Below are 13,331 nucleotides of genomic sequence, written 5' to 3' on the forward strand. Positions count from 1 at the left end.
TTTATATTTGAACCAATTCAATTCGGTCCGGTTTATTCGATTTCAGTCTTTTGAATCCAAACCGAACCAAATTGTTTTTATTTAACAAGGGGTCCTGGTGAGCCAAAATTGGCTTAATGCTTGATAAGATGAATAGATGTAATTAGTTATCCAAAAATGGTATAATATAATTGTGAAAAAAAAATTGAATGCTAATGATGAGCCAAAGATGGCATAACAATTGTTTTGAATTGACGAATTGTATTAATGAGCTAAGGTAAACATAATATTTGTTTTGAAATGATTAATGGTATTAATGAGTTAAAAGACGACAAAACACTTGTATTGAATAGATAAATGATGTTAATAAGACAAAAATAACATAATATCTACTTGAGATTGTTAAATGACCTTAATGAACACTAATTGATATAATGCACGTTGAGAATTGAAAAATGATATTGATGAGCCATTAATGAAACAGTGGATATTGAAATGAACTAACAAAATTGGTTAGTCAAAAATGACATAATGATTTTTGAAATAAATGTTTTAAAAGGAACCAAAAAAAATTAGTTTTGATTTGAGATGTGAGATTCCGGTGGGACATCAAAAGTAAGACTTAAAGTGGAGGATCACCAAGTCGCTGCTCGTCACCTTCCTTTTTTTTTTTTTTTTTTCCTTACAGAAAAAGTATTTTATCTAAATGTCTATTTATGTGGATGAAATATATGAAAGTGCATTCGGTGAAAGTTATGAATGAAAATTATATTATTGTGGAATTGTTTTGAAGTATACAAGTATAGAAATATACGAACATTTATTCGGTGAAGATTATGTTAATATGGATTTGTTATAAAGAATGCGAACATGAGTTTATTCAAAAGTATGCAAGCATAAATTTGTTATGAGCTACGGGAAAATTGATATAGAACACATATATAAATTCAAAATATAAATTGTATATAAACAATTCTTTGGTAATTATTTTGATTCGTCCTAATCAATTTATCAATTGAGCTACTTATAATGGTGCCTGATGAAGGATAGCTTGAAGCCTTGAACATGGGATTGTTATATAAAACAAGAATATAAATTCATTATGAAGCATATAATAATAACTTGATAAAATTAAGTCGGTCATATAAGTGAGGATTATCATGTGTTAAACTGACTGCAACGACATGATCATTATGTAAAATTCAAAATGGTTTCAATGGTGAAATTTGATAACATCTGTTAAGTTGACTGCAAGGATAAAGATTGGTTAATTACATGTCTAAGTCAACTATTTGGATGAAAACTTATCTATTTTATATGTTAGTCGACCACTTATCTATGTTATATATTAGTCGATCGTTTGGATGAAGACTAATTAATTATATGTTAAAGTTAGATGTTTGGATAAAGACTTGTCTGTTATATATCCTAGTTGGCTATTTGAACATGGACTAGTTAATTATATGTTAAAGTTGCTCGTTTGAACAAAGACTTATCTCCTGTATATCCTAATTGGTCGTTTGGACAAGACTAGTTAATTATACGTTAAAGTTAAATATTTATATGGAGACTTACATGATTTTATGTATACTATGCTTATGAGCAGGAAAATAAATCATGTGAATATTGCCTACTAGACATGAAAAATATTATTATATGAATATTGTCTATGAGGCAGGCAAAAAAATGTGAATATTGTATAGGTTAGGAAAATTTTATTATGTGAATATTGCTTGTAGGGCATGAAAAATACTATCATGTGAATATGGTTTATGGAGCATGAAAAATACTATTAAGTAAAAATACACCAACAAAGAGAAAAAAAAATGATATAAAAAGAAATAAGTTTATGTGGCAAGAGTTATTATTATGTGAAATTAGAATCAACGCAATGACAAAATTAATATGTGAGATTAGAATCAACATCAACAATGAAATTTAATATGTGAAAAATTGAATTGACCGCAATAGTGGGATAAATTGACTTTGACAATGAAATTTAATATGTAAAATATAAATCGATCACAATAGCAGGCCTAGTATACTAAATGTTAATCTGATCGTAATGACTAGGGATATTATGTTTTAAAGTATGAGTTACGAGAAATTAAAAAGAATTGGAGATCATGGATGATGTAGAGTACAAGTTCGAGTACAAAAATGGATTGAATGAATCCAAAAAAAAGGTTGATTTAAGTATTAATTAAATGTATGGATGAAATTAATAAATCTAGAATTGTGACGAACGAGTTTAGTGAATGAACAAGGATAAATAAATCCATAAAGTTGATTTAAGTATCAAGATGAATGTATGGATGAAGTTAAGGAATCCAAAAAAAAAAAAAATTGATGAATTCAATCATATGATTGAGGTCCAATATGAAGTTTGTATAATAAGGTGGATAGTTGATACTAGTTATTCTTGAGTGTAAAACATGATCATTGAAAGAAATAAATAAATATGATCATTTTTAAATAATAAATCATGATCATTGAAGCGGATCCATGGCATAAAAATTTGTAATAATGGAAGGTGGAAAAGAAAATTGTGCATGCATTAAAAAAGATGGATGATATTGATTGGTGACTACGGTGTATTAATAGATATTAGTATGGTAAAGAGATGAATGTGATATTACATGTTTTGAATAGTGAGATAAGGGTCACGGACATATAGTTATAATTGTAAATTGAAGGAATTTTGGTTGATACATTTAACAATAAAACTCATGTGATGTGATAAAATTTTAAAGGCCCTACAAAAGGATAATGTGATGGAAAAGATGAAGACATAGAAGGGGTATCATTTATGTGAAAAGAAAAAAGATGTATCTTTGGATAAAAAGGAAGGAATTCGTTTGTAAATATTGTAATGTAAAAATACCCTAAAAAAAAAATCACCAGTAATGGGTTGCCCTTTAATTTGTTAAAGATATTATAGTGATAAATATGTATATGCAAAAACTAATACCAATATGTGTTATAAAAACTGAGAAAATAGCTATTGAAAATTAATGAATATTGACATGTTTAATGTATATGTTATCTCTTGTGGATTTTTACAAGTATAGTTTAATTAACACCTCGTACACGATGCTCAACTTTATTCAGTTTATTTAGTTTGTAATAGATAGGTTTTTATATAAGTTTAGTGATGATTTAATATACATCTAAAAAATTCTTTTTAAGTGATGTTTTTCTTTTCCTTACAAACTTATAATGAAAATGATTTTTTTTAGTTGTCTTGGTACTATAAATTTTGTATAGAAAGGATAGTTCTCATAATCCATCTGTTTACTCCCATTTTTTTAAAAAAAAATAAAAATTTCTACAAAATATCTTTTAGATGCAATCAATCACTTTATGGCTAGTTCATAATTGTTTCCACAATTATTTATTTTTATTTTGTATGAAAAGTTAAGATAAAAAAAAAACCATAAAATATGAAAAAACATTAGGAGGTGAAATGATGAGCAAGAGAAAAAGAGACTGTAATGATGAAGAAACAAATAATATAATAGAATATTATAAAATGAAGAAAAAAATTAATAAATAGAGATTATTTTCTATAAAGTAGAGATTTAAATAAAACTAGAAATATTGTAGGAAGAGATATTGCATAGTCAACAAAAGGAAAATTTTAAGTAATATATGACCACAAAGTTTCCTAATTAGAGATTTCCAGGAAGGAAAGATTATGAAATCTTTCAATTTTTCAAGCTTTATTTTTTCTAGTTTTAATAGGAAACCAACGTTATAAATTAAAGCTTGATGAAAAGAAACAAACAAAAATATCCTATATATATAAAAAAAAGGACTAATAAAAACTTGTTTTACAAAAAGAAATTACTCCCACGTAAAAAATAAAAGTTGAAAGAAGAAAAAAAAAATATTTCATCTCTCTGCTAAAATTTTATACTTTTCCCTCAGCCACCACATTCAATTCACCTCTAATCAATTTAACCTATCCATTTTCCTTCATATCCACCATCAATTTGACAAATATCACCACTGTCCAATCTAAAATCATTGTTTAAAATAGTACATACAACTTTATTTCCTTGCAATTTTACCTTTTCAAATTATATTAGCATGATTTTATGTGTTAAAATCTTTTTTTCATTTGGGAGCATAAAACTTCATTTTGGTCCGTAAAGTTTCATCTTATATGTTATTTAGTCCTTATTATTTTAGCATTTTATGTTTCAACCATAAAATTCTTATTTCCCATACTTTAGTACTTGGGTGTTGAGAGTAGAGGGAAGTCCGTCAAAAAAAAATTGAGGAGAGAGAAAGTCACATAATCTAATCACTAAAAAAGGTTAATTTTAGTTGCAATATATTTTTATTTATGAGAGAAATTCAATAAAGGTGATGTTTTTTTTAACCATGATGAAAAACATGGATTGGAGTTCATAATTTTTTTATTTTTTTAATCTTTATTTTTTAGAGTGATTAGAGGGTAATATGAGATTGGAAATGAATTTATTAAAGTTTGTATTGTGTTTTTTAGACCTGTAAAAACAAGTTAAAATTTGAATTTTTAGAGCTCAAAAACTTAAACCCTTAATTTTAAAGTCATCAAAGATGATTGAAAAATTATCTGATGCATGATGAACTGTATGCGTTATCTAACATGCTCAAACCTTTTCATTCTTGGCTAGGCAAGCATCCTTGCCTTTGTAGGCCTAACCCACACTTTTTATTTTACTTTTCATTAATTTTTTTTTCCTCTTATTTTTTAAAATTATTTAATTTAACTATTTTTAAATTGTAATTAATCTTTATAATTATTTTTTAATTTTATAATGTTTCAATAAGATTATTGTAATTTATATTTAAATATGTTTCCTCTTATATTTTATGTAGATAAGTTATATTTGCATTATGTATTTGTAAAAGAAAAACTATATGTTAATCGCAAGTAGAATTAACCTCCAAAATAAAATAAATAAAAACGTGTAAAAGAAGTAAATTATTTACAATGTGCATTTATCATTTATTTTTCCTAGGAAGGTTAACTTTTCACTTTAGTAGACACTGATTATATATAATCAGTGTTGTTTGCTAAGAAAGGTCGAGTTCAAGGCTTCAAGCTATGCTTCATAAGGCATCACTGTGAATAGCTCGATTGATAAATTGACTCAGACTCGGATCAAAATAACTGCCAATGAATTTGGTTCAAGCTGTGTCCTCATCATCCAAAACGACATCATTTTCAAATGGAATATGTATTATGTAAAATATAAAAAGAGCCCTTCATCTTACATTAATATCTCGACCCTACAGCTTGCAGGTAGTTTTAGAGTGAAGAAGACAAAGGAAAGAGGAATTAAACAATAAACATTTCGAGTAAATATTATTTTTTTCTTTTTTATTGATAGTTAGAGATACTATTATAACAAAGCAAAACAAGTAATATCGAGATCAGGTTATCATGTCATTCCGGATTTTTTCAACGCCAGATTTCAATAATGATGTTCCGGATTTATTTCTAATTTTATTATCTAAAAAAGTAAAGCGACATAAAAAATTTAAAAATTAACCAAAAAGATTAAAATATTAATATTATCATATTCATATGATAAAATTGACTTATTGAATGAGTAAATTTCATCAAAAAACAAACTTTTTTTATGGATTAAATTGAAAAACTATGGGAGGATGAATAAATCAAGTTTGATGGCAAGAATAAGCTTCATGAAAACATCAATCTATTTAAATATATATAGTTAATAACTCCCCCTACATACACCACACCATACAGAAAATATTTGATTTAAATTAAAAACTTATTTTTTTATTTTTTTTTATTTTTTTTGAATTACCTTTAAGTTAAAACCCCATTTAAATAAATCTAGTTTTGACCGCATGCCATGGATAACTTCGATATATTACCATTATCTTAGCTGTAGCAAAACAGACTGATAGGATTTAAATGAAACTCAGAAACAAGGGATTCAGAAAGCATTCTCATCCGTCAAAACTTTGACAACCTAAAAATAATTCACAAGTCTTAACAGTAAATACCGAAACAAATTCATCTAGTTCAAACAGCTTGGAGCAGAATAGCCAGTAGAAGAGTTTGATTTGATTCTCTAGGCACGAGCAGGAGCTGCACCAGCAGGACGAGGTGCTTGCCCGGGTTGACCAGGCTGCCCTGGCTTTGGCATGTCATCCTGAGATATGAAACACAAAAAAAAAGTTCATAACCTGTTATGGGGTATATAAGAATGGCGGTTGCAATAACTTTTAAAAATGTTTTAAGCTTGTAAATTCATCAAAATATTATTTTTCTAAAATTTATTTTTGACGCAAGACTATCGGAAATCATAAAAAATATTATTTTTAAGCAATCCCAAACAGGGGCTAAATTAACAACATAATTTGCTCGGTTTGGCTTACGATCCCAGAAGACCAAGAAGGCAGCCTAAAGAAAGTTGTAAATACAGATACACAAACAGCCACATTCACATGAGAAAAGCTAAAATACTATACAAAGGAAAATAACATGGAGAAAATGACTTTAATTTCATGACTCAGTTCCCCACATCCACTGCTCACAAATCAATAACTAAAGCCTAGAATCAAGAATACAAACTACAATGACCACGCAAAGAACAATCATCTTGTAAATTAAGAATGTTTGCAAATGCATCTAAATGGAATCATCTACACAATGGATATCCAATACTTGGCAATGCACTATTGTAAATAACAAGCAGAACAATAACATATTGAAAAAGGATCTGTTTGGATTCAGGACGAACAAGATACAGACCTAAATAAGGGATTACAACCATTAAAATTATAAGGCACAAAATGATCTACCATCATCAAGTAAACCATCAATTTCTAAACATTTAAAAAAGAAAAAGAAAAGAAAACCAAATCCATAAAAAAAACAAATTAAATATGCATTTGTAACAGCATTGCAAATTAATGATGACAATGATAATTAATTAAGCAAAGAGATAAGAAAAAAGTACCCTGCGTCTAATGAAGCGCTGTGGGGGCTCCCTGTTCCTGCGCTCAGAGCGAGAGCGAACCCTCACAACACGGGAGTGAATAGCACAAGAGACACAGTACTGCATCTTGACGTACAGTTTGGGCAAGACATACCCTAATACCACAACAAAGAAAAAATGAAGTCCATGACCAAATCGAGCATCATAAACATGATTAAAAACTAGTTTAGCTAGTGATTTACCATCATAAACACAAGACTCTTGAACATCCCTGACAGCAGCTTGCTCCACTATGTTCCTCACGAGAAACCTCTTAATTGCCTTGTCCTTTTATTTATTTATTATTCATTAAAATCCAAAATAAACAGACAAATCAATCAGGGTCTTTCTGAAAATAACGATTCACAGAGCGAATAGACAAGACGAGATAGAAATTTCGTGATGTACCTTTGGGCAGCATTTGCCGCAGTTGGAGCATCGGATGAACTTGGTGTGTCCACGGCCGTGCTTGTTGCGGCCTCCATTCCTTCGCTTGAACGTCTGCACCAATTCAAAAAATAAAAAATAAACAGATCGTTAGAGCAACAAAGAGGAAAGAGCTTGTTTGTTGCTGTAGGTGGCGGTGGAAATGAGATCCGTCGAACTCACCATGGTTGCTGGCGGTTGTTAGCGAAGAAGGCAGCTTAGGGATTTAGAGAGCTGGCTCTTCAGCACGGCTGCTAGGGTTTTTTTGTTGACAGGAGATGATGCTAGTTGCAAAGGGGGCCTTTTATAGGTGTGAATGGTTATACCCTCGCTATGCACTGGCCGGGCCGGTCTTAATGTGGGCCTAGAGGCCTTAGATTCTTAGGTAATTTACATGCCCTTCTTTGGACACCCGCCCAATCTCTCTGTCCTCATATTCTGTTTATTTTAGAATGTTTAATAAACCATTTATCTATTATTAATCATAAATATCGATTTTAATTCCATTGATATATATATATATATATATATATATTATTTTTTTTATTTAAATTATTATTGGTATTTATTTTTGAATTAAATATTAAAAAAGTATCATATAATTTAATTTTTTATTAGTAAAAGGCTACATTGAATAAAAATAAAAATAAGGATGTAAACGTTATATAATTTGTTTTTGTACTATCATATATTTTTTTAAAATAAATAAAGGATCCTATGATAAAAGTTGACTTAGAATCAGAAATCTTTTTTTCTTTTTTCTGACCTTGGTGTTAAAAGAAAAAATAAATATATTATGATTTAAACTTTCAATTGATTGGAGTAGAAACAATTAAAAAAAAACATATTGCAAGAAATTCTGATTTAAAGTTTCATAAAAAAAAAATCTTACTTTCTATCTTCTAAATAATTATTCATTTCTTAAAATTTTATTTTTTATATTTACACATATGGCAAAAAAAAAAAAACCCAGTTTATATTATTAATCTTTAACATGTGACGCATTAATGCTGGTTAAATTTTAGATGTTTTGCTAGGGCTATGGGTTAGATTAATTTTTTAACATAAAAAAAGTATAAGCGATGTCAATGTTTTTTTAATAAACAAGTTCAAAATATGATGCATATGAATGACATTTTTTAAAAATATTGATGCGATGACATATTATATGATTTAAAAAATATATTAAAACAATGACATATATAATCGATATGGATTAATCTTTAAAATTTACAACCTGAGTTATCATGAAACCATGATAACTCAATATTAAAGGATAAAAATAAAATTAATTAAAAAAAACAAAAAAAAAAAAACCAACTCAAATCAACCCAAACTAACCTCTCAAACAAACAATCTGACTTATGAGATTGAGATAACTTCATAAAAAAATTAAAAAAAAATTACGAAGCTTCATTTTCGAAACATTCAACATTTAAGGTAGAAATCAATTAAAAATAAATAAAATCATGATATCGGGGTAATTCCACAAAGAGCAAATTAAAAAAAGTTATGAAAATTATCTCCTAAACAACCTTATATTGTAGGCAATCGGTTAATTATACTTGACATTGACTTTATTCATGTAAATATATTTAATTTATTAATAAAGACTTGTTTATTTTTAATATTAATCAAATATTTTATTGATGAATTTAGAGTAAAGATAAAGTCTTTAAGATATATATATATATATATATATATATATATATATATATATATATATATATATATATATTTTGTAATGAGAATTATGAAGTTGTTATAATTATAAAATCATTATTGCATCAAATCATTGTTTTAAAATGTTCCTGATCAATGCTCTATTAAGATTGGATATTAATTAGAGTTGTTGAGACCAATACATATTATGTTCTTTTTTTATATATAAAAAAATAAAACAGTTGTTTTTATAAACTAAGATACGAGTGATGCTTAAAATTAATATATAGGTGTTTGTCAAAAAACATGTACACTAAATTGACTCGTATGAGAATTCTATATAAAAAAATTACTTGTGTCTATGAAAAGGCTTACGCGATAGTTGTTTAAATGATTCTTAAACTTGGGATCGCTAAGTTATCTTCTATAAGACTATTATGTTTTTATTCTACTACACATTGTCCTAATCAATGGTAATAAATGAGCAGATATTGAGTATAACATAAACTATATGAAGGTATTTAAATAATCAAGAGAGGATTAGTTACCCTAGATGAATTAGAAAAATATTTCATATGTTCTCAAATAGTATAGATTGTAAATCCTTGTGTAAGGTTGAATGAGATTTGAAAAGAATTTCAAATATTATTCAAATAATCAATGACTATGGTGTTGAGAATAAACATGATTTAACATAGTAAACACACTTCATATTATAATGTCTAAATCAAGACATTGTTGATAAAAAAATAATAATTATACCGAGAAATTAGTCACTAAAATGTTAAGTCAAATCAGTACTTATGTGGCTTTTCTATTATTTTAGGAATCATGACATGTTGATAGATATTGTATTTTATCTTCAAATATAAATCAATCAATTATTGAATTAATAATAAATTTATTTATTTAATTTATCTAATCATATTTTATTTAGGATTGTGGTTTATATTTGAAGCAACTTATTAGAAACTTAATGGGTTACACATATAAAAATTATTGATCAGAAATTAAAATGGAATGATTAATAAAGTGTTACTTAATTTTAAATAAGTTTTAGAAATTGAGTAGTATAATGTAATTTATATAAGGAATTATAAATATTCTAAATCTAGAAAAATCAAGTAGGGAATTGATTGAATAAATCTTTAAAATTATCTTGAAATAATATATGTAATGTTATCCAGGGGCAAATTGATATTTGATCATTTATATGATTTTCATGTTTTTCTATAAATAAAAAGTCATGTCTTTTTATTTTTTTTATATAATATAGTATAATATATAAATATCTAAAATACAAAAAAAAAAAAAATAACATTCCAAGTATAACAATTCTTCTATCCTTAAAAGATTTAAAACATTTTTCATTGGAATTGTCTAAATAAACAAAAGAGGTAAGGATACAATCACCATAAATCATCAAACAAGGGGTTAATTTATATAGATGATAAATGAAATCAATCCACCAATAGCTTCTTTAACAACACTTGGTAAAACATGCAATTCTAAGGTGTTTGAAATTGAAGTTATTTAACTTGCTTTCATTAAAAATATTTAAAAAAATTGCTTCTGAATAATTGTTTTATAATTTTTGGATCGTTTTGATGTGTTGGTAACAAAAATAAATTTTAAAATATAAAAAATATATTATTTTAATATATTTCTAAACAAAAAACTATTTTGAAAAAAAAAAATTATCATACCATTAAACACCCTTTTCATGATGAATTTGGACCCTTCATCTTATTCAACTTATTCATAAACAATCTTACAACCCAATTGAAATAAACATGGATCCCCCTAAATTTAAAAATGACACCCAGGAAATCTGGAATCAACATCACCATATACATGTAAATTAAAATATATCCTTCTTTCCAAGGTGATGCATGACATTCACTGTAAAATGCAACTGTAACAGAACCATATATCATGTGCATAATCACATAAATCTAGTGTGAATAAATCCATGAAAACAGTAAACGAGTTAAATCCTTTACTGATGCATGTTTCGATGAACACTTTATGTTCTTCTAATAAAAATTAAGAAAATAAAATCGTTTTCTCTTGCATTCAACTTGTATAGTTTTTACATAATTTGACATGAAAACAAAAGCTGCGAAGTTATGTGAAATACATCAAATTACTACAAGCAGCAACCGAGGTCACTCATGGCTCTGGTCTCTAGGATCGAGGGCAGCTATTTCTTTCATGACTTGAGCTTTGTCTGCCTCGAAACATTCATCCTCTTTATCTGTCTTGAAATCAGCAAGGAAACGAAGAAGCTTGCTCCTGTTTGCCACAAGCACGGTGATGACGTCGGAAGACCTATTTTGATTTGCAGCGAAGAGCTTGAAAACACCAAATGCCTTTATCCGGATGCACTTACTTGAATCCCTGAGGAGATTCATAACAATCCTCAGATTGTTCCTCGAGCTCGCGTATCGTGCCATCACATCTGAATTCGAGTGATCCAGCAGCATGTGTCCCAGCAGCTTGGTAGCTTGCATTCTTGTGAAATAATCAGAGGATTCCAGCAGCTTCGAATTAAAATCCGCAAAGAACCATTCATAGTTCTTAGAAAGAAATTCAGGAACTAGAGAATATGTGTGCCTTGTCAATAGTTCCTTGAGAGTTAAGGCGGCATCTGAGGCAATGTCGAAATACCGAAGCTGTATATAATCAAAAAACTTCTTCAGGTGTGCCGGTGATTCAAGAACATATCTCGCAGCGCTCTGGTGACGCAGACACGCCCTTAGCATTTCACCGTATTGGATAGCCATGTCCATGTTTCCACAACCTGCAACCAAAAGATCAAGAACATCTGTATTTTTCTCCAGGTATTCTGATGCAATCAACCGGGACTGAACTTTATGCCGTAGTAGATTTGCAACGACTTGAGTGGCATCTCTCTGGACCTCCGAGGTCATTTTCGGAAGACAGACGATGAGGAGAAGAAGTGTGTTCTCTCTGAAGAACTCCTCTGTCAATTGTGCACAGGCTCTTGAGACTGCAGAAGACTCATCATTGCCATAAGCAATGGACTTCATAGCCCTGATATTATTAGCCAGCGCCGCCGCCGCCTTCTTTTCTTGTTTTAAATCTGCCTCCGTCTTCTTCTTCTCTTCTTGTTTTAAACGATGATCAGAACTAATACACAACAAGAGCCTCTGAGTTTCTCGTACTATTTCGACAGGAGTAGCCTCCTTAGTTTTGTTCCTGAGAAATATACGAGAAAATCCCATTTTGATGTCAAACGGGGTGAGGAAAATAAACTCACAATCGAGCCTTTAACAATGATGGTCAAGACCGAACTCCATGTGGATTGCTTCACCGATTTTCTTATATCTTGAAAATAAAGACCGAATTGGACACGGATTACTTTTTCTTGAAAACCTATGTGGAACCTCCCTTAATCAAGATTGAGTTCTTTACATCCATATCCGACCCAAGAACACTAACAAACTAATTTTACAACATATTAATTTTATATATTCTTAATTAATCATTATTGCATTCATGATTATAAATTAAAATTTCACTAAGATTGGTTTTTCCAATATAATATTTTAATAACAATTATTATATATGTTAAAAGTTAAAAATAAAACTCACAATCGAGCCTTTAACAATGGCGGACAAGAGAGACCAAACTCCATGTGGATTGCTTCACCAACTCTCTTATATCTTGGAAATAGAGACCGAATTGGACGCGGATTACTTTTTCTTGGGAACCTACGTGGAACCTCCCTTAATCAAGATTGATTTCGTTACATCCACATCCGACCCAAGAACACTGACATACTAATTTTAATAGCATATTAATTTTATATGTTTTTAATTAATCATCATTTCTTATCATGCATTCATGATTATAAATTAAAATTTAATTTCACTAAGATTGGTTTTCCCAATATAATATTTTAATAACAATTATTATATATGTTAAAGGTTGAAAATAAAATTTGTGATCTATCTATTAATATAATGAATAATTGCATGAACATGGTGTTCGATTCTTGATTTCTTATCAATATATTATATATTCTTTCTAATTTTTTTAAATTATAATAATAATTGTGGTTTAAAATATTTTTAAAAACAAATATATTCAAATAATATTTTTTATTTTTTAAAAAAATAAATTTTAACATTAATATATCAAAACAATTTTTAAAATATAAAAAAATTAATTTTAAACAAAAATAATTTAAAGAAAAAACACAATTTCAACCAAACACTACGTAACTGAGC

General features: G+C 28.3%; 2 protein-coding genes across 2 annotated transcripts; both read right to left on the reverse strand.

The window, feature by feature from the left end:
* Positions 1-5,856: 5,856 nt before the first annotated feature.
* On the reverse strand, positions 5,857-7,735 carry LOC118028887 (small ribosomal subunit protein eS26x). The gene is made up of 5 exons (XM_035032634.2): positions 7,596-7,735; positions 7,395-7,487; positions 7,190-7,274; positions 6,969-7,102; positions 5,857-6,158 (listed from the first exon to the last, which is right to left on the reverse strand). The coding sequence occupies exons 1-5, from the start codon at positions 7,596-7,598 to the stop codon at positions 6,078-6,080; spliced, it is 396 nt and encodes a 131-aa protein (XP_034888525.1). The 5' UTR covers positions 7,599-7,735; the 3' UTR covers positions 5,857-6,077.
* A 3,507-nt stretch (positions 7,736-11,242) lies between these two features.
* Positions 11,243-12,322, reverse strand: LOC118028929 (putative MO25-like protein At5g47540). The gene has a single exon (XM_035032682.1). The coding sequence runs from the start codon at positions 12,320-12,322 to the stop codon at positions 11,243-11,245; it is 1,080 nt and encodes a 359-aa protein (XP_034888573.1).
* Positions 12,323-13,331: the final 1,009 nt, after the last annotated feature.

This window comes from Populus alba, chromosome 19 (assembly GCF_005239225.2).
Source record: "Populus alba chromosome 19, ASM523922v2, whole genome shotgun sequence".
Classification (NCBI taxonomy): domain Eukaryota; kingdom Viridiplantae; phylum Streptophyta; class Magnoliopsida; order Malpighiales; family Salicaceae; genus Populus; species Populus alba.